Genomic DNA, 25,315 nt, shown 5'->3' on the forward strand with positions numbered 1-25,315 from the left:
GTTTCCAAAATAATGCTTAATGTAATAGGAAAGGGTCAGAAATTTCCAAAAGTTCTCAGAGTTCTCCTTCATTTTCCTCACTAGCACTCTATGGAGGCTAGGAGAATATAGCAGGGAAATATGCTTGCATTTTCTTAATATACTTTGTTATCTCTCCACTACTACTCACAAAATCGGTACACAAATATTTGCACTGACCCAGCACAGATAATTATATGTTTAATTTTATTCTTCACAAACAGAAAACAATTAGAGTTTTGCTGCTGAAAATTGCACATGATTGTATAATATTCACTTTAGATGACACCTGAGTTCTACATCAGCTCATTTTCAATTGCATGCTGATTAAGAGTCCAAACTACTAAAGCAGTCATGAATAGAAATAAACAGAATTCAATACTGGTTTAAAAAATGCCCTTAAGAAATTATAAAGTTGATACTTATTCAAAAATAATAACTAGGGTGCAAAAGAATTTTATTAGCTTTGGCAAAGTCTGTGAGGGTATTCTGGCTGAATCATGTTGCTCCAAGTTCATTAAACAATTATCTCTCTTACTTTATTTATTTTGTCTGATAATGCTCACAGGAAGCTTTGACTTTTTATAGACAAAACAAATTGAAACCAGACACAGCCAATATATCCTATGGGTTCATCTTCTGTCAGACAATTCAGTGAATAAAGCAGATAATAATTCACTGTTTTACAGCAGAAATGACTTCCCAGAAGCCATAAAGAATATTCAGATCCTCTTGCCTTAGCTGAGAATGTGGAATAGACATTGTTTAAAAAGATAATTTCTAAAAAGAGGTTGTATACTTTTTTTTGTACTTGTATACTTTCATTCCCATCACATTGTATTATTCATTCTGTTGTTTGAAAAAAAATTGTGGTTTATAGAAATTACTTCAATTTCTTCAGACAACATATGTGTTATTTAGTGTTAACTTAAAAGAATATGGGAAAACAATGCTAAATAATTAGATTTATTTCTGGGAAATACTAACAAATATTTGTTGGCAGATTTTAAAAATATGTTTTGATTGAAGCCAGAGATACCTTCTCAAAAGACTAAAATGAAAACTAAACTATTGTCTGTCGCTGTTGAGCAGCTAGCAGAGTAATGAAAGCACCAGTTCTCAGTGGCAAGAAGGAATGACCTTTATTGTTTTGATTTCATCACATATATAGAGTTTTCAAAAGTCACCCAGATTGGTCAGTCAGAAGCCTTCCCCCAGGCCTGATTGGCCAGGCCTGCACTGTCCAAGTTCTGGGACACTGTTCCAATAACATCCAAACTTTATCTTTATTTATAAAACACAAGAAAATTTCTCATGGGAAAAACCTGTGCTAGCCACAATTGTCAGTTTAAATAAAGAGCTAAATGTCTGTATAATCTGTCTCAAAATCTTGTTCATAATCTGCAGCAATTCAGTCTGTTGCACTTAACTCTAGACTAAATGTATTAGTAGGCACACTGAAATTAGGTTAATTTTTTATTTTTTCTTCTCAAACACACACAGTATCTTTAGCAGCAAAATTCCCAATAAATAAGAATCACAGTGACAGAATGAAGTGCAAACCTTACACAAAGGTTACCTCTGGCTGGGCAAGGGGCCCAAAACAGCTCCATTGCCTAAATACATTTCCTACATATAAATAACCAGTACCTCTTCCTCAGGCCTGGATTTCAATCTAACTTCCTTACTATGTAACTGAAAACTGGAGAATATTTCTTATTGAGACAAATTACAGTATCCCAAACCACCTTTTTCCCTCTAGGACAAGTGGATCCTAGGAATGTACAGACAGTTATTGTGGCTCCTAGTAAGAATATCCCAGGGACATGGGTATGTATCAAAAAGAAGAAAACTAATTTTTTGTGCACTAAGAAAAATGAATTTTGGGCTTCAGATAATTTTCTGGTTCATTATTTGCAAAGAAAGAAATTATAACTTTTAGGACTAAATATGCAAAATATAAGAAAAAAAATCTAAAAAAAGGTATTTTTGTTCATTTCAGGCAAAAAGAAAAGCGTTTGTGACATAGGACTTAATTCTCTTCTCCAAATAAACCAATTAATCCCAAGTAGAAAAGATGATTATGACTAGGAGTGTAGATGCTACAGCAAAGACAAAAAGTTTGTGAGTCTGAGAAGGGACTTGAGTTTCAGCCCCATAATCTGCCTAAATAGAGCAAGCATCAAATTTATGAATTGCTTTTGAATTGCCTACTTGGGCTCAGCTGGTACTCTAAACAGTTGAACAAGAACAGAAGATGACTGACATCAGAGTCAAAAAGTTACAGTTCTCACTTGACAAGAGCCCCGAAGCAAAGAGCTGCTCCAGTAAATTCCAAATGGAGCAGATCACACAGGAGACCCTCCTGCCTGGAAAGAATGCTGTTCCATGATGAGAGCACACAACTGTAATTTGGAAAGACCTCTGCTGCAATTCTACTATATTTTCAAGTCACAGATTTTAAAAGCAACATCACAGAATCTCACCTGGCTCCTCTAATACAGCATTTTCATCTTGTGATTAGAACAATTCTTTAATGACTTTAATCTTTCTCATGGTGCCCTACTAGAGAATGTTAGTATAATTAAGCTAAATCTTGATATCATTACATAAAATTTATTAACAGCCTTTGGAATGCCACATGAGTCTTATCAGTATAAATTAATGCTGTTAAATTGAAGCACTGGTGGCAAAGCAGGTACAAGTATATATCTGTGTGTCAACACAGCTCTTGAAACTGATGTTGTCCAGTAATGTTTGCTTAGGAAAGACTGTGCTGAGCATAACAAATTTAAAACACAACTGTGCTCCAACACAAAATTGTGTTTAATTTTACATCCAAAAATATTCTCCAAAATAAAGAGGATGCTTCCTTTTGTAGTAACATCTCTGATGCCCAGTATAATGATCCAACTCACTCTGAGGCAAATATTGTTTCATTCTTGCTCCCTTACATAATTCTGTTGAAATTTACACTAGATTAAGCTTTGGTCAGGACCAGAAGGGTTTCATGAGCATGTTTTCACAAAATGAAACATGGTCTCTCACCACTTTAATATCATGTCTATCTCTACTGGACATACTGGATTTAGATCTCAGGAGAAGTAGAGAAAATGCTGTCTCTTTTTATAGCACCAATGAAAGCAACAATTATCTCAGTAAATGTTTCAGTCACAAGTGACTTTTTATTAAACCAGCATGACATGCCATTCTTTATCACAGAAGGGTGGGTCTCTGTGAAAGGCGTTACTCACATAATATCTTAATACACATTCCAGTCACCAAAAATCATTTCCTTTTATCCAAATTACTTGGTGAATGTGTGAAAGAAACAAATTACTTACATGTCATCTATCCCAGTATCTTGAAGCAAATTATTTTATTTCAGATGTAAGAAACTTGTGACTTTGAAGCATACTGTCATAAGTAATGAATGTGTTACTATATGTTACAAAATTATTTATGTCTTGAATGTGCCTTTTTAATGCCTGTGTAATCATAACTCCCCTTACAAGTTTTTCATTCAACATATTAATTCAAGGCCACCACTACTCCTAACCTGTCTGGTTTGTTTGCACTACAGAAGCAACATTACTTCTGTCTTTTCCAAGGTCACGCACTCCCTAGTTTCTGCTTTTGTCACAGGTCCATCCTGTTCTCAAATCCTTCATCTTGCAGAATAGACCCTGCTGATATTTCAAGGCACTTTATAAACTGCTTCATGCAACTGGCAGGGGAAAACCACAAAGTCATGTCTGCTGAGAAAATTCTGGGATTCATCACCAGCTAATAGCTAAATGGATGGATGTAGTACAGATTATCTTTATAAAGGCTCTCCTCCTTCCAGAAAACTTTTTGTATTCCTTTCCTATTCCAAGGTTATCTTCAAAATACCTGCCAAGTTCTTTGAACCGATAATTCTTTCTTTCATAAGCATTTCACTAAGCTGCAGGGGGAAGAAGAAGCTGTGAAGAATGCTCTGAACAGCCCTGACTGCTCTGCTAAGCATGAGAAAGCAAACCAGAAAATTTGCTGCGCTAACATTGGAACTGTCTCTGATCTAACACCAAAGAAGCCCTATGCCAGCTGTCATCTGAGAATGGCTCATTACCTGTCACTGCTTGGGCATTATTTGTGCATGTCATTTGAGTCAGACCAAAATTCCTCTAAAATTTAGTGATGACAATGCTTTGTCACAAGACTGTTCACACACACAGGCTGTGACCTTGTTCAGTGTGCTGGTACACATATGACCTAGTAGCTGAGAAAGAAAGAATGAGTCAAATAAGAGGAGGGTCTCCAACCCTTCTCTGAAAAAGAGTGAAACACTAAAGCTCTCATTGGAAGAAAGACATGGGTTCTTATCATGAAATATAATTAGATATCTCTCAGAAGCAGCTGCATATGCTGCACTTGGGAGGATCCTTCATAACCAAACAATTTGGGAGCAATAACAGTGCAAGTGAAAATTTATGCCCACATGAGATCAATTAATAACCCTATTTTAAGGTTTACCTATCTAATCATATGTACATTTAAGTGTAATCTTTTTTTTTTGCTTAGCTTTTATTTCTGTGTGTTATTGTTGGTGACCTAAATATAGATGACTTGAACATAGTTTGTTCCAAAATCACTGGAGGAAATCTAGTGTCATAAAATCACAGGCCTGTTGGTAGTGAGGAATCTCTGTCTAGTATGTGTGTGTACATTTTTCACATAACTATAAAAGATTCCTAATTTTAAATTCCTATCAAAATTACGAATCATAAACTGGAAAGCTGATGAGTTTCAGCTCATCACCTGTGAACAGCAACATCTTCTTAAATCTCCCTAACAGAGGTTAGGTGAAGCTGATTTCAATGGCCATTTTAGTCCTTGACATCCTGTGACCCCAAGGAGCTCTATTGTATACTTGCAGTGGAATATATTTTTTAGCTCCCAGCAATTTGTTTTCTTTACACTTTAGGAAAAAGTTTGGCATGAATGAAGATTGAAAAAATGAGGTTTTGACAAACTCATTTAATGTGGAACAGTCACAGGCAGATCAGTGTTATCACCTTCAGATCTGTTTGATATTCTTTGAGCTCTCTTTTAAAGACCACAGGGGCAGGCCTATCAAGAAGTGTGAAGATTCATGACTGTAACAATGCATAACATACCTTAAATAGTTATAATCCAGAAAGGGAATGAAAATTCAATCAAAATATCTAGCTTTAACAAAACTGAGAATTATGAAAGATATTGTTCCCACAGTATGAGCTTTCAAATTATGAGCAATTTTTTTTTCTCAGCCAAGCCATATGGTTTATGTAATTTTTGTTTCAAAAACCCACCCACATCTGAAGTTATTTTGCACTAAGATAGTGGAACCAGAATCAATAAGCTTACACAAACAATTCTAAAATGGGCTTTATACATTTTTACACAGTCATCATCTCACTTGAAAGTGATGAACACAATATTCTAATAATTGAAAGGGGTTGAAGCTCTGTCTGTAATTTGATTCTTCAAGTATTTGGGGATAAAATAGAACCTGAACACTATTTTTAAATGGATAAAACTACAACAGAGAAATATCCATCATGAGTTAATGCTCCAAGAGGAAACAGTACAACAGCTTGCCTCTTTGCTCAAGACAATTACAATGTTAATGGTGGTGAAGACCTATTTTGAATGAAAAAAATGGGCAAGTTAACATTGTTACTGAAGCAATATGGAACAAAAGAAATGTCAGAGTTTAAAGACAAGAAAGGTGGGCAGGGAGAATAACAGAATTTAAAACTGAAACCAAAACTGTCACAAGAGAAATTAAAACAAGGCTTACAGCAGAAGAGGACCATAAAAGGAATTAGGAGGCCACATTCTAAAACAGGAGCTGAATAGTTTGCGAATAAAAATTAAATGTAAGTAACATCTAGAAGTTTTCAGAATGAACTGAACAAAGGCACTGAGAAATAAAGTCTTTGTTGGAATGGTAACTCTTATTATGTACAATTCAGGCACGTAGAATTTGCAAAAACTAGCAAGATGAAAACACGATGTGACCAGCAACCTGACTTACAAACTAGAAGGTCTTCTAGGAAATGATTGGGACCTGTGTCCAAACAAGAGCTTACTAATAGAGATGAACTGTAGGAAGCATATAAAAAAGTGTAAAAACCAACATGCCTAGAGACTTGCAGTCCAAAAATGTGTTTGGCTCTCTTTTAAGGAAGCAGAAGAAACAGATCACCAGACTTGTTAAAACAGCTAAAATTTACTGAGGCTCAGAGGAAAGTCAGGTTATTCCAGATAACATAATGTAAAAATGCCCACTAGAATTGCATCCAGAAATACTTCCTGAGAAAGTTCTGGTGACTAACTCTGTGGTCTGGCTCTCAGTGTGTGAAGAAATTAAGCCACAGAAGAACATAAATTATCCTGCTTCAGTGACATACCATATTGGCACTATGGAGATAGCCATCAGTTACACCCAACAGTTTTAAGGAGAAAAGAAAAAGAAGAAACCACAACAGAAATTGAAGTGATTTTGTAGATGTGCTCTTCAGGCACACACAAATGTTACTGATAATTCTGAAATAATTGACAGAAAACTCGTTTTAAGCCCTGAACTGTTGTTGGGCTCTTAGATGCTAATCAGGAACATGAAATTAAAGGAATGTGGAATTTAACGCTGAACATTATTCTTGCCTCAAAGAAACCAAAAGAAAAAACAACTTCTGGTCAGGAAGGTAGGAAGTGGTTGCCATAAAGCTTAGAAATTCATCCTTGAGTGTACTATGTACAAGTGATCCTAATCTAGCTCATGACATTATGAATGATTAAAAGAAGTGATAACTTTTTTTCATTGGAGTGTGGAAAGTATCAATTAAGTCATAGAGTACAATTAAATACTGACATGCAGGGAAAAAAAAATCTTGCTAGGAAAAACATTGTTGTGAGCAGGCCAAGGCATGCAATTTCAAATACCTATTGAGAGTTTTTCTCCAAAGAGAAAAAGCAAGAAAATAATTTTAAATGGCTGAGGAAACTCCCAACAGACTTGACCCTGAAGAAGGCCCCCTAGAAAACTCACAGTGAATGTTGGGCTATCAAGTGTGGAATAAACTCTGAGAATTTCATGGGAATTATTCAACTAGACAGGCTAAAAGGCTAGAGAATAGGGAATCCAATACTCCATCACCTAATTTGGCAAAAATGGAGACAGTCACTGGGAAAGGTGCATTCATCCAAGAACTGAAAACTGGAAAATGATCAAGAAGACTCGACAGCCAAGTTAGCACATGAGCTAACCATTTACTCAGATTTGATTATTGCTAATAACTGCCTAATAAATGCCAGAAACTGTGTCTTAGACAGTAAGCTTTTGGAAAACCCCCCTTCTAAAGGGTCTTAGGTTTGCAGATGGCAAGCAATAGTTTTCTAAGTGATATTCCCCTCTAGAGAGCAGAACTCTTAATAGTGTTTTACATTTACATTTACTCAGGCAAGGAAATAGGAAAAATGCTTGAAACTTGCTTCAGGGTGATCTCACCTGCTGTTAAAGAAATTATTTATTGTTCCACTTCAATTTTTTCTGATAAGCAACAAACACCATAACAGAAAATCCATTGCAAAATGCAAAAGAAAGGATATAGTAGATAATGATAAGGGAAGGATGGAAGGATGAACTTATGGGATTTTCTCAGAATTTATTCCAATTACTATTGAATGTAAAAAACTCAAATGGCCCAAGAGATTTCTTAGTCAGAAATGAATTCTTAGAAGCAAAGCTACAAATTGCACTGTATACCATATGGCTAACAACTAAACTGAAGGGTACAGGTAAGAACATATGCCCTTAGCAAGAAGATAGCATAGCCAATCTTGCATACCAGTAAATCTGCAGAAAAGGTTTTGCATTCCTTAGCTGTAGTTTTAGATACCAAAGAGAGTGATATTTTATTATCCAGAGTGGAGACTGAATGCCAGTGGAAATGGAGGGAAAAAAAAAAAACAAACAGGAGGAAAAGTTAGTACCATTATTGCTGTAGTATCACTGACTTTGTGTCAATTTATGTATGAATGGAGTTGTACATTTCCTACTCAAAAGGTTTATGGCTACCCTATCTCTCATTTAATGTTTTTCCTGTGTTGGTGTCTAGAACAGAAATTGAAGTACTTCCATGTAAGCTGAAGGCACCAGCATGAAATTGCATCTAAAAGACAAAGACTGCCTCATTGTTGTCAGGTGACTCCTGTCACCCAGCAGCACTGTCACCCTTCCAGAGACTGCTCCACGTCCACCCTTTCCCACATAAGCTGCTGCAAGGATCTCAGCTTAGGGTCAGAGAATAGGTGCAGTGGCCTCCTACCCCTGGACAGCCTATAACCTGTGAGGGCTTTAGCAGCAGTGCAGGTTGGTGGCCTGAATTCCTGTCCAGCTCAGAAGCTGGCAATCAGTATTTGCTCATAGCTTAAAAACTTCAACAGCTTACCAGATTACTTTCCAATAAGAGCTAAATGCACTGGAAATAGAAGAACTCCCAGAGACTTACTGTTGCTGTTATTATATTATGATATTATTTCTGTTAGCTTTAGGACCCCAATGAGATACTAGCACAAGAAGAATACTTTAACAAAACTGGAAAGCTCTATTTGAACTACAGGCTGAGAAAACACACATTGAGTCCAACTGCTCCAAGTAAGCCTAAGTGCCATGGTGTTCCCAGACCACAGTACCCACTTTCCAGTGGAAGAAATGCCAGGTAAATGTGTCAGGAGGGAGAGGGGGGGAGGTCCAGCAGACATCACACACCCTCCTGAACAACCAAAGAATTACATTGGTGGTGTTATTGCCTTGAAGCTCAGACGCCCTCAGATATCCCAGTGATAGACAGAGAGCCCACCAGCCTCTACCATTCTACATTCAGCACTTGGTGTTATGTGATAACCACAAAACAGGGCTAAGATTGGTGAAACAGTTCAGAGAAGCACAGCAAGGCTGAATCCCATCTTGTTTCGTGACATATAGGATAAACTCTCAATAAAAATCCAAAAGGGATCCTTTTTATTCGGTAGAAGTAAATGATCTCTTAAAATAGTATATGGTAAAGAGAAGCAAAATTAATTCAGACTGCCCAAACTAGACAAAACCAACATAATCGAATCCTGAACAGGTTCACAGTATTGTAAAGGAAAAGCAGAGGAAAATTACTAAGTGAAGGGATATATAAAAAATGGCCACATGGGAAAACTTTATAAAGGCCTGTATCTCTTAAATTGCCTAAGCACAGGAGATAAAAACTGAGAAAATCATTAATGTGATATGTATAAATTTTAAAAGTCAATATGTAGGTTGCACACACAAATTCTAATTTCCTCTGGTAAATAAAGCTGGTAGAATCTTCAAATTTTTGTTCCCCCAAAATAATTTGATGCTTTATATTTCATTTGGTTCTGAACCAAAATCCAGTAAAACAGTTTTCAAGTTTTCCGCTAAATTAAAACAATATGAATTCTAAAAGAAAATTCCATTTCTGTAATTGTATTAAAAGTATTTTTGTCATTTTAATATCATGTTTGTTAATATATATTACTAAACAGATTACATCTTCTAGTTATCCATAGGAGCAGGAGTCTGACCCAAAATACTATTTTTTATAATTTATAATTTATATTTTCAAGCAATATAAAAATATTGAAAATAAAGCATCAATAGAACCCAAAATTAGATTTTGGTTCAATAATATGATAATATGTTTATTTCTGAAATTGTAAGTTTTGCAACAGAATTTTTCCCATAGAAATTTTTACTGAACTGAACTTGCTTTTATTTTTAAACTTTTAAAATTCTCTTTTCAAAAACTGTAGAAAAAACCTTTTCTCTGCCAGGCAGATAACACAGTGCTGAAAACCTCACTAGGAATGTTGTTGAAATCTAAGCCAGTCCTCAGGGACTCAGAGAAAGGAGGTCCATCCGAAAGTTTGATCAGGCAGGGAATGAAAAAAACCAAGAAGTTATTTAGATTGGAGTAACAATTTTTTTTGAGTTGGCAAAGGGAAAATAGCCTGCTTGAAGTCATGTCATCTTTAATTTGGTAAGTTATTTATTTTCTTGTAATCCTATTTGAAGTATCAACATTTCCAGTACATTAACTTGATTGGCAGAGGTGCTGTATGACTTGGGATAAACCCCAGTAAAAATTTTTATTCCTATCTGAGGTGCTCCAACTTCTGAATGAGTTCCCCTCAGCTGAAAACATTCATGCCTTAGGAACATCATCACATGCCTATTACGAATTAACATCACATCAAGTCAAAACTGCAGAGAGACAAGACAGCAGCATTCTGTCCTTCTCCAACCTGAAGAAGGTTGGTGAAGGTTGGTGAATTCAGGCCACCAACCTGCACTGCTGCTAAAGCCCTCACAGGTTATATCAGTAACTTATCTGAAAGAAATTCTAAATTATGGGAAATAATACTCAACTAACTGAGTAAAAAGGATATTGTTATTTTCAGGAGTAACAAACGTGACAAAAGGTAGTTAATGAAAGACTGCAGGACCATACCACATCACTATAGGAAGAACTATTTAGGACAATAGGAAGTAGTATTTGAAATCTGACACTTGTATGAATTGTACAACTATTGCACATTTTTCACCTTACCATTTTGTATTCTTTCCAGCTTTTCTGAAAATCCTGACTTCCATCTTCTCGGTGCTGTATAACTGTCCATCCTCCTCCTGCAATGTCCATATTGCAAAAGACCTATGCAGTAAATAACAAAGAAAAATTGAAAAACCCAAACAAATAATAACACAAGTTTGTATTGGAGTCCTGTCATCTTAGAGGGGGGAAAAATATTCATGAATAACAGTATTAAGGAAGGGTGTTTTCCTGTGGACTCATGCCCTATTCCCTCAAGGACATTCTCAGTCATTTGATTTTAACAAGTTCTCTCATTATGTTTATAGTGTAACTCTCTCACTAATGTCTTGTTTCAGTACATCACCCAAGAACATCTCTCCATCATCCCCCTCTGCCTCTTCAGCTTTCTCCTTCACATTCCCTCCATGTTCATTTTTCTATTTTCCCTGCAGTGCCCCTGAAACCACTCTCTTCCTCTTAACAAGCAAGAGTAATTCTTTCAGTAATAATAATGCCTTCTATGGCTTTTAGCAGTGTCATTCGGTCTCAGAAAGAATCTTGAGATTCTTACAGAAAACACTCATGGTAGGAGTCTGAAATGTAGCACAGATGAGGTTATTCTGCTTTGCTTTTAATTGTAACATTATCTACAGTGTTCCCAGCAGTGTCCCAAAATGGGAACAGGTAACCTCAGAGTAAACTGCCTATACTGACAGAGAACATAAATAGAAACAGGCTAAAGAACAGAGGTCTGTGAGACAAATTCAGAAGCTAAGATCTGTACTGAATTTGTAAGATCATACCCTGCCAGCATTGCACTAATAAAATTACAACTTAGATACTAAAGGTAACGTGTATAAAGAATAATGAAACAATTGACCATTTTGCCGACCATTGATGTTAGAATACTGTGTAAACTGAAATCTGTTACCACTCTTAAATAATCCACATAGTAATAAAAATGGATATTAATTTTCATTCACTTCACTTTTTTTTACGTTACCCTTTCAAAAATATAGAAACTAAATGATGAAAAAATGAAAATATTGCCTGTGCATTTGCTTATTTTGGTATGTGACAAGTGGTAATAATTTTTGTTCCTGTTTTTGTAGGACACTTGATTTTAAGATCTGACTAAGTTTCTCAATGCTACTCATTCAACCAAATTTTCCTCATTTCATTCCCCTGTACTCATCCATGCCATATTGACACTGCAACTATCCTAAATTTCATTTGTCTGTGCTTTTAAATAGCTGTATTCTGCTTTTTAAGTAAGATGTCAGTATTTAAGAGGGTTGAAGGGGTTTAGCTTTTGGCACTCACGTCAACAAGAGTCAATCCATTTAGCACTGGTTAGTAATTTAAAGCTTTATGTTGTTTTGGCAACTTGGAGGTTACTATCCAACACAGTTTAACAAAAATTTGTCCTGCAGTTGACTAGAGAACCATATTCTACCCTCAGGAAAAGCCATTCTAAATTTCTCCTACTCATAAGAACTGTCATAGCAACAATATGCAAGTGTTTTTGTTTTAATTTGCACCAGGCATGCCAAGTGAAGTCCCTGTGAAAGTACAGGAAGGAAATAGAATACCAGGGCAAAGGTGAACTTGATTCAGGGTAACCACAAGAAAACCCACAATTTTCTAGACTAACATTTTGGCTCTATTCCTTCTTCAGGGAAGCCACTGTGAGTCAAAACATTTATCTACAGGATTTAATTTCTTTAGTCTGATTTACAGTGAGAATTTCTAATAGATGGATTTACTTTCCTTATAAGTCATTTCAAGCCCCCATGAATCCACTGCCAACTTTTAAAGCATTAAATCCTAAACTGTATTAAGACTACTCATTTCAAACCTGCACGCAAATTTTGGGGTTTTCATACTACAATATAATGAAATACCTATAAAAATCCTGAAATTTTCTGAATCATATATCAAACTGAAAGAGAAAACTGCACATTGAAATAAAGATTTGCCAGCAGCACATTTTTCACTAGCCTTTATTGTGTGGTCTGGCATGTTCCACCATGGTAGACACAAACACCTGCACATATTAACAGGAGTTCCAAGGTGACTATAGATGTTACTGTGCTTAGCCCTAGCCTTGTCTGTCCCAGAAAAGATCAAGGCACTCAGCTGTTAAACACAGTTTGACATGTTCTAATACTTAACCCTCTATTAGAAAAGTATGATAAAAAGTGACTAAATTTGTGTGCATCTCTAGATTCTGATTATTTTTAATTAATAAAATAACCTGATTTAGAATAAAAGAGAATCCAAAATATTTCATTCTTGCTCTTCCTTAAACACATGGGTAAAAATTCTCAAGCTCCTAAAAGGCAAATATGGGATTACTTCTACTTATTCTAACTTTATGGATTAAATTATTAAAAATTTTATCGTTTGCATTCAGAGATAAGCTTAATTTTAAAATAAGTAGAAGATGGGAAATTACTACAAATTGGATTTTAAGTGCTTGCACACTAAGACATCACAGGTCTACATTGTTGCCATGGAGAAACAAGCTCAAGACCAGACCTTTGAGGTTCAGGAATGTGTCTCTGCTACGCAGAAAATGAGTCTGATGACAGCTATTGTGGCTACCATTTTGCACAGTACAGGGGATAGCATACATTTAATGGGTCAAAATTCTGTCAGATATGCTCAGAGAGAGCATCGGCACCCATTGAGTGGGAAGTCCACGAGAAGAAAGTAGAGGGGAAGGAGTGGAGACCACAGTCACAGCAATTACTTTTGCAGAACCATAAAGACACAGATACACAGACCCCAGCAGCAGCTGATAACATTCCATTTTCAGTGTAGGTCACACAGAAGTTGGTAAAAGTCATGCTTGTGAGGGCATTAGAAGAGACAGTGAGTGAGTCTGTTGTATAAAACCTGCAATTTCCTCACCCACGCCTTCCTTAATGTGTTTAACCTTCTCCTATTGTCCTGCTTTCCCCACCCCATGTGGTCCTGGCCACTCCCTCGGGTTTTCCCTATTGTCTCCTGTACCCCAACCCTGCCCATGTACCTCCCCTGTGCCCAGGAGCCATTGGCTATGTACTGTCCCCACCCCTCTGTTTCCCCAGAAAACTGCTCAGCCTCTGCCATGAAGATGTCTATGCACCCAGTGTGTCTGTGCACCAGGGATATCTGTGCACATGTGGCTGTGCATGTGAGGTCTTTGCCCATGAGGCATCTCTGCCTCTGGGAGGTCTTTGGACTCTGGTGCATCATGTGAATAAAATCTTCCATGGACATCGTGCATAGACCCTCCTCGCCTCCTTTATCACCACCGGTTGCGAAGAATAGACGAAACCAGAGCTAGCCTTATGGCTCCCTGGCCGGTGAGAGCGCAGTGTCCAGCCCTGGGACAGGGGGTTTGGAGCTCTGAGGCACTGAACTGGGCTGGGTAGCGACGCTCTTGAGTAAGGTCTGCTATAATATCCTTTAAACTGCAACATGAGTCAATACATTGATCCAAGGGGAAATGCAGAGGTTGTGTTTGCAGTCAGACCAATCACACCTGGTCTGCTTTGACTCCCAAAGGTGACTTGGTTCCTTCAACTCCAAAATGGGGACAGCCTCTCTCTGACTGCTCCCTTGCTCATCAGAAGCCTTCTTCCCCTGTAGCTGACCCCATCTTTGTGGGGGCTGAGAGGATTTTTGGCTTTTCTTTCACTTGGAACAATCATTTGTCCACATTATCAGGCACTGCACATACACACATCAGAGTAAACAGATTAATTAGCTTAATAGTTTAATTCTATCTTTTTCTCTTTCTATATCAAAAATATGGAATATTAAGATCCTTTTAAACAGATATTAATCACTAATTTTTGATGCAGGACTTGAAGACTAATGAACTAAATTAATGAACTCTTGAAGCTAGGAACATGAAACAAAAATTGTAGTCTAAAGCATGCGAGAGAACATAAAAATGAGGCCTATAAATGGCATGGACCTGTAAGCATGAAGGATAATTTTTTAATGAATATATGAATGTGAAAACAACTTAACACTAGAACTGAGAGTAATATTTGTATATATGACAAAGATATTTTACATTGAATATCAGGATTCTAGAAAGTATCCTTTAGAAAATATAAAATGAAATGAGGATATATTTTCATGACCTGATGTATAAAATTGCTATGAATGAGATAGTTGCCAGTGGCTGTATTACAGAAGGTAACAATATATTAGGCCTCTTAAGACATGTCACAGTTGTGCATTGCATTGTGGTAATCCAGATAACTAAGCTGGCTTTAAATAAGCAAGGATATCTCCATGGAGTACCTATCAGGATATTAGAGCAATCTAACTGTGTCTGCATGGTGCTACCTCCGGGATAATTAGTGCTGGCACAGTGCTGCATTGATGTAATTTTGAAGGTATCTCAGCTGGAGTTTGTTCAGCTATCTGCACAGCACTACCTTGCAGCCTGTTTAAATGACCTTAATATCTGAAAAAACACCTGTTAAAGCAATCATACTCCTCACTTGACTAGCATGAACATGCCTGGGATCAGCTCTTGCTGTGTTATTGCTAGGGCAAGACAGAAAAAGGTGGTTCCAGAAATGCCCTCAACATACAGAAACACACACTCTTGCTAAAACAGGAACCCTCCAGGAAAACATAATGCAATAATACCAGCTGAACTGTGATATCTGTGTTGATTGATAGCAGCATCTGTAAACATGGATATAGTGGAAACACACGGTGGCTTCCACTGTGTCAACGTCCTTATACTGCCAGTGAGGTGTTTGGAGTAAATATACCAAAAACATCAGTGTCACAGTGCTTTCATAGGTTTTATTTGCAGTCCAGCTTCTGGGCATGGTTTATGAACTTCAGTAAGGCTAAGAAAACTCCACCAGTTGGGACATGTAATTTGGACATAGATGTTACATCTCTTTTTTGAGTGGAGCTTCTACAGAACTGCTTTGATTCTTATCCTGCTCAGTAATGCTTAAAGGGATTTCTGTATTTTATGTCATGTCAATTATTTTTTCCATTCATATTCACCAGAATTATATTGATCTTGGCCCATAAAGCTCTACCACCCCAATTCTACTCTGGTTTAATGAACTCTTAATTCCTTGTTAAGCTGTAACATCTTGACATTTACAGGCTTCCAAAGGTCTCTAATAACACCAAACTCAATTTAGGAATAAGTTTTACATATCTTATAATAATATAAACAATAATATTGGTAATATTTTTACAGTCGTTTTTTGTTTGTTTCTGTTCATTTTACTGCAGTAAGAATAAATTCACTAGGCAGAAGTGGTTCCCTCCCACCTGTTTGGCCCACTTTATTGCCACCACCCTATTTTCCTCTCCCAGGTAATCAGCCCTTAGTCTTGGTGGCTTCTCCCAATAATGCCCTGTGAGAGGGACAGCCAACATTCCTCCATGGATAAGTCAGGCTTAGGTTATCCTCTCATGTTTGTGGCCCCAACTCACTCAGATACCTTAGCAACAAAAGTTGTGCAAAAATGTAGTCTCCTTTACAGACTAATGCTTAAGTTTCATATAAAAACACCCCTCCCAAGTCTCTTTTTTGAGAAGGATGGGTATAGATGCTTCATCATTTCAAGCAGTGCTAATACTCAGTGTGTTGCATTCCTTACAGCCAAAACCACTTTTCCCTGTCCCCTACAAAAGTAGCAGGATTTTTGTAAATCTTTATCTTTAAAAACTACTCATTCAGCTATTCCTTTCCCTGTGCTACCAGATAATCCCCTTGATCAGCTTCCTTATTATCACATTTTACAATTCCATTTCTAAATTTTATCTCAGATTTAATTGCAGCCATAGCCTGATTCAACTGAGCTTGCCAAGTGGGAAGAAGTGAGTCAACTGTTGAGTGTACGTTGGAACTTAGGAAGGATTCTCTGTCAGCGGGAAAGAAGAATGTCTGGAACAATACAGTTAATAATTTTCTCTGTCTATTCAAGTTTTTAAAGACTGAATATAACACAAGTTATTTATACCAGTACAATAGTTTGTGGAATGATAACCTCAATAAAGACTCAAAATGCTCCTTTAAGTTCAGAGCAATATCATATTAACAAGAAAATAAACCCAGTCTTTACCTTTTTAGGATCTGACACATTGTTAATATAAATAGTGTAGACCCCACTTTTGTTGAAACCAGATTGGTATACATCTGCACAGTCTCTGAAGGGCTTTTCTTCTTCCTTTTTTGCATTCTTTAGTAAAACTGCAAAACAAAAATCATGGTAACATAAGTTACAACAGCAGTCATAAGCATTCCTGTATCTAGGAAATACACTTTCGCACATTGCATTCCATTTAAAAATGCACAGTCTAAATTGCACTGTGTTTCTTGCACAGTTCATGCATTTGGCAAGTTCTAAGAACTAGTATGAAACTTTTGGACAGATGACAGAGTAGGCACCAGAAGAAGTCATGATGCAAATCTCTAAACAGAGCATCCTGTCTACTGAGAGGTAACACAGCATATGCCTTCTGAGTGCAAAGCTTTGTGCCACTGCAGGTGTTGCCTCTGACTAAAGCTGTACTGGGAGGTTGCCAAAGAATGCCCTAAAGATGGCACATGAAGGTGGAAACTGTGTTCATCGTTATGCTCTGACACAGATGCTCACCACAGACAGCAATGCAGACCCTGGAAGGAAAGAGATTATGCCATTAATGAAGTAATGCCTTTTAAGCAGCATAGGAGCTTGGAGCAAGGCAGCTGCTTGCTTAAATTTACTTTTTGAAATAAAATAACTTAATTCTTTTTGCATCTATATTCATAAAGGTGGCTGAATACAATAAAAGAAAAATCAGTGCTACTGAAGTCAGATGTCTAGAGGCAAGATTTAAAGAATTCCTTTTGGCTCAGCACAGGGAAAGAGTTAATGTTAGAACACCAGTGCAGATCCTAATCCTGTACATTGCAGAAAGACCACATATAGATGAGTCTGGGCTGAGGAATCAGGAGTACAAAATGTTGAGGATTGCAGTCTTGAACAACCAGGAAATTCTCTGCAGAAGGATTAACATCTGAGAGTGTTCTTCACTTTCACAAACAAAAGTAGCATGACCCCACACAATAATGAAGGATATGATTTCATTCCAACAACACATATTTTGAGCACATCAGTATTCCCATGGAAATCCATCCTTCTGTTCAGATTCTTAAAGTGAAACGTATCCTTAAGTGATGTGCAGGGTTCAGGCCAGCACTTCATTAATCCCTACAGTAAGGATACAATATTTAAGTCTTCCAGACACACTCATCCTCTGGTGACAGATACTTCTTCTTCACTTTTGGCTTGAAAGTGTGGGTTATAGGTACAAAAGAGACTATGTTTTATTCACTCTCAGTGAAATGGCCTGTGATGCAAAACTGGTGTTTAATGACACTGATGTGCAACAAGGCAGTGGCCTTGCACAGCATGTGGGACTATCCTGGTCACAGGGAGAATAATGCCAAGGGCTTGTAGTGAGAAGACCCTCTTCCCTTTGAACACCTCAGAGCAGTATTTTAGGATGCCAAATTCCTGACAGAACAGTTGGTATTAATACCATTCCACAGATGGGGAAACTGAGGGAAAGAAAGGTTAAACATTTTACCTCGGTAATTCCGTGAAAAGGCGAAAATAGAAAAATAGTGAGATATCCAATCCTGACTGTAAGACTACACTGCTCTCTAGGTAGACATTTTACAAAAGAATCATATTAATCTTTCTCTTTTATGTGTTTTATATTATTATTTTAAAATTTTAAGGAACAAAAATCCTTTGCTTCTCTCCTTCCATGTATTTGCTTCATATTTATTCTTTTTATTCAACACCATCAATAAAAATAAAAGCCAATTAATATCTTTGCATATGAACATCAATTAGGAAGTCAATGGCTTTGAAACTTGGCCATATTTGGAAATGGTAGGTCTGGCAATGCTGTAGATTGCACACTTCCCTGTGAGATGGCAGGGAGTAAGGTCCTCAGCAAGGTGCACATCAAATGTGCACTCTCCCAAAGATGCTGTTCTTTAGATAAGACATAGAACTGAGGCCTTTGTGATTTGTGTTAATCAAAGACTTCACGGTACTTTCTGTAAACAGATGGTGTTGGTATCTGTGGCCAAAGTCCAACCTGAATAATTTTTTGGGGCTGGAGCCAAAGCCTGGAGGAGTTAAAGCAAAGCCTCTCATTGATTTCAGAGGGCTTTAGAATAGATCCATTCTTTCGTGCCTGAATTTCTCTAGTGCTGTTGTTTCAACTGGAGACATCAGTCTCTCCTGTCTAAAAATTATATTCAGTTGTGCAGAGATAGTGCTCATTTCCTTAAGTCTTAAAGTACTTATATTTTATTAGCTGCGTGTAGTGAGATTATCTTACATCTTATTTAACTTACACACACACTGAAAACCACTTGGAAATAACTAAGAGTCAATAAAGGAAATTTGAATTTGGCTCCTTTGTAAGTGAAACTTAAACTGAGACAAAGGAGATCATGAGTATATTCTAAAGTTCATATTATTAACACTTTAAATAAGGTAAGATTTTAATATCAGAGCAAATAGCTTTGAAAGTAATTTTCTCAAGAGCTGGATCTCTAGGAAGCATTCTTAGAAATAAATTATTTCCTCAGGCTTAAAAACTAAAAAAAAAACCCCACAATAAAAATGATTTTTGCGTGAGAGATAAAGGTGAAAAAGATAAATGCCATAGATATAGTTTATTCCCTCCTTCCACCTAAAATCAGACCACTAAAGTAGCTGAAATCACAGAGAAAAAACATGTAATTTCCTAAAAGCTAAGCAATCCAATACCCATTTGGGTTTTTTGCAGCAGGGGCTATATTCTACTGTAGCCAGGAGCAGATGCCTTTCCTTAGGTGCCTCTTTTCCTCTCGTAGGAGCTGGTGTTCTCACTGGAAGAAAAGCCCAGCTCCTTCACAAGGACCTGCACTATTATGGATTACAGCAAAGTATATTAAGCATGACAAGCACCAAGTTTAGTTTTTGTTAATACATCACACTGTAATTTACAAGAACAGCCCAAACTTGACAGAAAATTAATACTCAGGAATGTTACTGGTAATGTGCTTTTAGGATAAAATATGTTTTCTCTAAGGTTTGCTGTTGTTTTTCTAACTTAATATTCCATACAATTTCCAAACCACTTCTACGTACTGCAGCTCTAGACTGCTTTTTCTACAACATTACATAGACCTTGAATCCTTTATGCATTAAGTCCAGTCCCTGAATGATGTATTGGCTCACATGTCGTAGATTTGTAAGTAAATTTTTTTAAAAGTAAGAAAGTTCAAATAAATTAGTTCTAAAACCAAATATGTAATCTTTAAATTCCTTTGTCAACTTCAAGGTATTGACTTTACACCAACCTCTAATGTTAGTTTAGCTCTTTTCAAATACAATGCTTATGACAGAGTTTTATGTACCTGAAGAAAAATATACATCCATTTCAAGCAAAGTAATATTATCATTTTTTAAACCTAAATGCTTAGCCAAGATTTGAAACCCTGGAGGGTTTTTTTATTGCCTTCTCTGGATGAATAAAATGGTGAGGGAGTCATGTTCCTTTGAAGCAATGATGCCTATGTGGAAAGTCCTGTTTTCCTGAACAGAAGGAGAACTAACAATAAAAATAATTTTTTTCACTGAACTTCCAGAAGTCTTCTGGTTAATTTTTATCCCAGTAACTTTCTCATTGGGCTACACTACCTGTTTTTCCCTACTTGATGTGAATTATTTTTCAGTTATCAGTCCTGCAGCTATTTCTTTTCCTCAGTGCTCTGGATGATGAGTGGAGTCCAGGCAGCACAGGCAGTACCATCCATAACTGGCCAGGCCCTGTGGATGAACAGGAACCCAAATCAATGAGGTCTCTGCTAACCCATGGGCTCTACAGCACCAGGGCTGCTCACAGGACATTAACCTTCAGTAGAGAGCCAAGGTCAGCACCTGAGGCTGTAGCCTCTTCTGTTTTCTCAGAAAGGTTTACCTGTGCTTGCAAGTGAGAGAGATCAGATATATAGGGCTTTTTCCTAAATCAATAGTCAGGGAAATTTAACTGATTGGTAGTTATGTGTGCCTCTCTGTAGAGTGAGACTATTTTTCTGCTACCAGTTGTAAAATTAAATCAATAGTAAATTAGTTTATTTCCTAACAGTTATCACAAATGGGGGATGTTTGCTTTTCTGCCCACGTTTACAGAAATACCAACTGACTGCTAAGAATAAATAGCTTCTGAAATATTTAGTAATTTAATGTTCTCCTCCAGGAATATGAGATTGAAAACATACAATGTCTGTCTTTTTTTCTAGCTGTCTGAAAATTATATAATCTCATCTCAACTAGGAAAAAAAATTAAAAGAGTCTACTTGATTTTTTTCTAATTGAGATTTCTGGTTGGTTTTGAGAAAATTAAGTTGTTGTCTCATTGCTTTTCAGGTCTCCATCAGATATCTGGTGAATGAATAGCACAACTTGTCTGTAAGCAATAAAGAATGTTAAAATGCAGTTCATAATGTTGACTGAATCAATAAAATCACAATCATGTTTCCTGAATTGTTTGAGATCTGAACTGCTATGTTTTTGAAATCAGTTGAGACTGAGTTAATCACTATACTCTTATGTCCTTTAGTGTCACTGACAGCAAATGAAAAACAACTGTTGGTTTTTCTGCATTATAATGACTTATTTGGATAGATATGCACAGATTTCTTATGTCTTAGTGAATTATTATATTTTCAATTTTTCACTGTTTTATTTACATAAATCTAATTTTCTTACAGAAATTTTAAAGAGGCACTTTGAAAAATTATTCCTGCTGTTGAAGTCAGAAAGGAAAAGTCTTTCTCTACATCTTACTGGCAAATATGATTGACGTAAACTTTAGCTGTTCTATCAAAAGTATCTTAGCTAAAAATTCATGTCTCCTGTCAAGCAGCTTCTAAAAAGTCAAAAGAGAGAATGCTGTAAAATGATGGTTTTTACCTAAAGCTGCTACATTCCAGGACAGAGTTATCCAAGGACTGCCAAATGGCAGTTTCTGTCCAGATCCAGACAGCAAATAAATTCTCCTTGATCTTGTCATGGTGCCAGACACATGGTGGGGAATCCTACACTTCTGTAGGTGACCCTGTGTCTCTGACCTCTTTCCCAGCCATTTGAGTGCAGCTGCTGTGCACCAACAAAGTTCCAGTTACAATGGCAAATGGCACCTGGCTTGTGAAGAATCCAGTCTGGAACAGTTGGTCAATATTATCAAAAGGATGTCACTTGACTCACAGCTGGAGCTACAGTCTGCTGTTTCAGTGTCCTCATCTTGCATATACCAACCTCCACTTGAGAACAAGCATCAAACTGCACCCTAAGAGGTGACTGTGACACCCAGCTATTGCCTCCAATGAGACAACCTTGTGACAACATCATTGTGCTGCAAAAGTCACACAAACCAAAGGGAAAGGCACAAACCTGAAGGCTGATTTCAGTCAGCAGTTCTGTCCAGATAACTATAGGGATGCTTGCAAACTGAAATGATAGTATGCAAGAGCACATTTGGTTCCCTCTTTAAATGGACTTCAAAGCACATTTTCGTTCAAATGCATATTACACACTATTTTTCATCTTCTCTTACACACTTTTTCTTCTACAAAACATATTTCTGGATTATTAAAACCACCACCATCACTCAATATAACCAATGCAAAAAGTAATTAGAAAATTACAATCCACTGAGATGCATAAAATAAAAAAACACATTTCAGGTACTTCTTATAGATAAAATATCAGGAAAGTTTTTTGCATCTAGCTAGTCAAGTAAAATTTTTAAATATGAACCCATATGCATTTACTGCCCAATTCTAAGTTGTTATGAAGACAAACTGTCACCACCTGATTCAAAACTTTCTCCCATGTCAACTTTATTTCCTACTTTATTAATTCTATGTTTTATTTTCATCTCCATAAAGTCTGAACATTATCTTAAAAAAAACCCGAAACCAAATGGGGGGATATTAGTATGAAAGCTACTTCTGTATGTCTTGGAGTCCAGCAGTCTTCTCAGGTAAGTTGTTGTGCTTGCTTGTATGCTCATGTGTGTTTTCTAGGGAGGTGGAAGGAAGTATAGGACTGGAGTTTGGACATGCATTTTCCTTTCAACAAAATATGCATTTACCAAAATGCTTTTAAAGCTAATATTTCTTTGTGACATTGCTCTGAATCTGACAAAAAGAACAGGCATTGGCAAATTGGAAAGTTCATTTTGACATACTGGAATAAAATATTTATTTTCTGGGAACTATTGCTCCATAATCAAGTTTATAGATTATAAATTTGCCAATTCTAGTTTATAAAACTGTATTTTCCAGGCCCCATTATTCCCAAATGAAGTTATGAGAGCAGGTACACCAAGTTACATTGGCTGGCAGCTCCAGCCTCTCCAGTGTCCCATCTCCAGCATCAGGGCCCTAGAAGTCATAAGACTTCCTCATTGGACTTGATCTTTCAGCCATCATCTGTTTTTTAATACTTATACCCTCATAATTACTTATTTTCTTCTTATTTTCTTTTCCTTTGGGCCTTTTCTCCTCAGGGGGCCCCTAAAATTTTGCAAGAGCTTTGCTAACACATGGCCCAAAGAAAGTCTTCAATAGGAAGAGATGTCCAAAGTAGATGAGTGGAGAACAATGTAAATGCAGGAAAGCATATCCAGGAATTTACAGCAAAAGCACTTCCTCCACCAGTTACATTTTTGAAGACACATTAATTTTAATCATTCAGTGTCCCATATCAAGGAACTCCATACATGGATCATGTGAAGGACAATTTCCCATTGCTAGTTTTTAACAAGAGTGTTCCAACTGGTGACACTTCATTCTTAACTGAAAGTGTCAGTAAGTCTGCATCCATGCTTTACAAGACACCTACACCTACAATTTCTACTGCAATCTCCTTCTATTATCTTTTACATTGCCTGAAGTATCTGTAATATGCTTATTAATGGTATTTCACATAAATCATCTTTGCAGATTTTTTTTTTTTGTGCCATGTGGGTTCAAATACTTTGTACAGTATTTAAGCACATCATGGATTATGTAGTACAATTTTTTTCTGATTTACTGTCTATTCCTTTGTAACAATTTTTAAAATTCTATTTTCACTTGGACCATTAATTGGCAAGAAGCACCTCCTGTATCTTTCAGTCAAGATTTCCCCAGGAGCTTGCCTTGAATTCACATGGGAGTTTTAGAAGGTGAGAGAAAATAAAACTAGAATTCCTTCCTTAGGCACATTCATTTGCTGAATGATGACAATAGAAAATGCTGGCCTTCATTAAAATGTTCAGAATCTATGACAGTATAAGACATGCACATTTTGAATGTCTCAGGGAGCACTTTGTCCTAACCCCAAACACGATGCAATGACAGAATGTCGAGGAGCAGGGCTGCTCTGTTGGCTCTAGACTAATTCCATAGCCACAGAATGAATCAGCTGATAGGAGATCTTGCACAGAGTGTTTGTGTTTGTTGTAGGGGTAAAAGGGGAGGCAAGGTTAGGGGTGTTTTTTGGTTTCTTGGTTGTTTTGTTGTTGTTTTGTTTCTTTGTTTGTTATACAAGTTTATTATTCTGCTGGAGCAGCTCAATGATCTTGATTCACCCCATGACCCCACAGTCCCTGGCCTGGATGGAGAAGTGGAAGGATTTTGTTTCCAAGGAGCAATAACAAAAGGAAAAATAGTCCCTTTGCTCTCAACCTCTAGCCATAAAGGGCTTTGTGCATCACACTCACTGTGTGTGGGAGGCCCAAAGAGGTGTGCAAACCTCGCCCAAGTACAATCCAGAGTAACTACCAGGCCATGCTAAAATGCAATTAGCAGGACTATGATGATTCTTCCAGCCTGTGCATTAGTCCAGTAGCAGATTTGTTAGGAGGATTAAGGTTCATTACATAGAAAAATTTCAGATCAATACTTTTAACATGGGGAGGAAAGAGAAAAGGTGTAGTCAATTTGATGTCTCAAGTTAACCTTTCTAGAAGTGTTTTAGCAGCCAATAGAACATTGCTTTGCCCTCCCATGCAGCCTCTAAGAGGCTGCAATAAGAAAGGCAAACAATTGCATAGCAAGAGCACTCAAGCTATCCAACTACTTATTAAATCATTTAAGCAGGATTTCCCTCCTGTAGTGCTGCAGGAATTAACTCGGTCCTGGAAAACGACATTAATGTAGAGAGCTTTCACTCTCTCCAGGGCATAATTATTTAATACCTAATAAATTATCTACAGTTATCAAGTTTGTTTCCCAATAAATCCAGCCTTAGTGACTGGCAAGAACAATAATACTTCAAATCATTGTGCATTTGAAAGGAATCACTTAAGAATACCATAAAGTGGTCCTCATTAGTGAACTGCAATAGAATGCCTTATGGCCCATTTACAAAGAGATAAAGACACTTAATTATCCAGCTGCAATATAGTTCCTTAAGAGTTTCTGCTTGACACAGCAATTTTGTGAGTAACTAGCTATTCACTGAGAGGAGAACCAAAGAAGTCTTTCACTAACTGCACAAGGAGATTAAGTTGCTGGCTTTGTTTAATATTTCTAGTGTCCATATTTCTTTAATTGATTTATATTTTTCCACACAGACACC

The 25,315-nt window shown here is 36.9% G+C and overlaps 1 protein-coding gene across 1 annotated transcript in view; it reads right to left on the reverse strand.

Moving 5' to 3' along the window:
• Positions 1-25,315, reverse strand: part of ANGPT1 (angiopoietin 1) — a 154,304-nt gene that overhangs the window by 41,396 nt on the left and 87,593 nt on the right. The window contains exons 5-6 of the mRNA XM_085053408.1: positions 16,757-16,884; positions 10,668-10,769 (exon numbers count right to left, since the gene is read on the reverse strand). Coding sequence (XP_084909534.1) covers positions 10,668-10,769; positions 16,757-16,884 — 230 coding nt within the window. The remainder of the gene's footprint in view (positions 1-10,667; positions 10,770-16,756; positions 16,885-25,315) is intronic.

Source organism: Lichenostomus cassidix, chromosome 2, assembly GCF_008360975.1.
Source record: "Lichenostomus cassidix isolate B80296 chromosome 2, HeHo_3.0, whole genome shotgun sequence".
NCBI lineage: Eukaryota > Metazoa > Chordata > Aves > Passeriformes > Meliphagidae > Lichenostomus > Lichenostomus cassidix.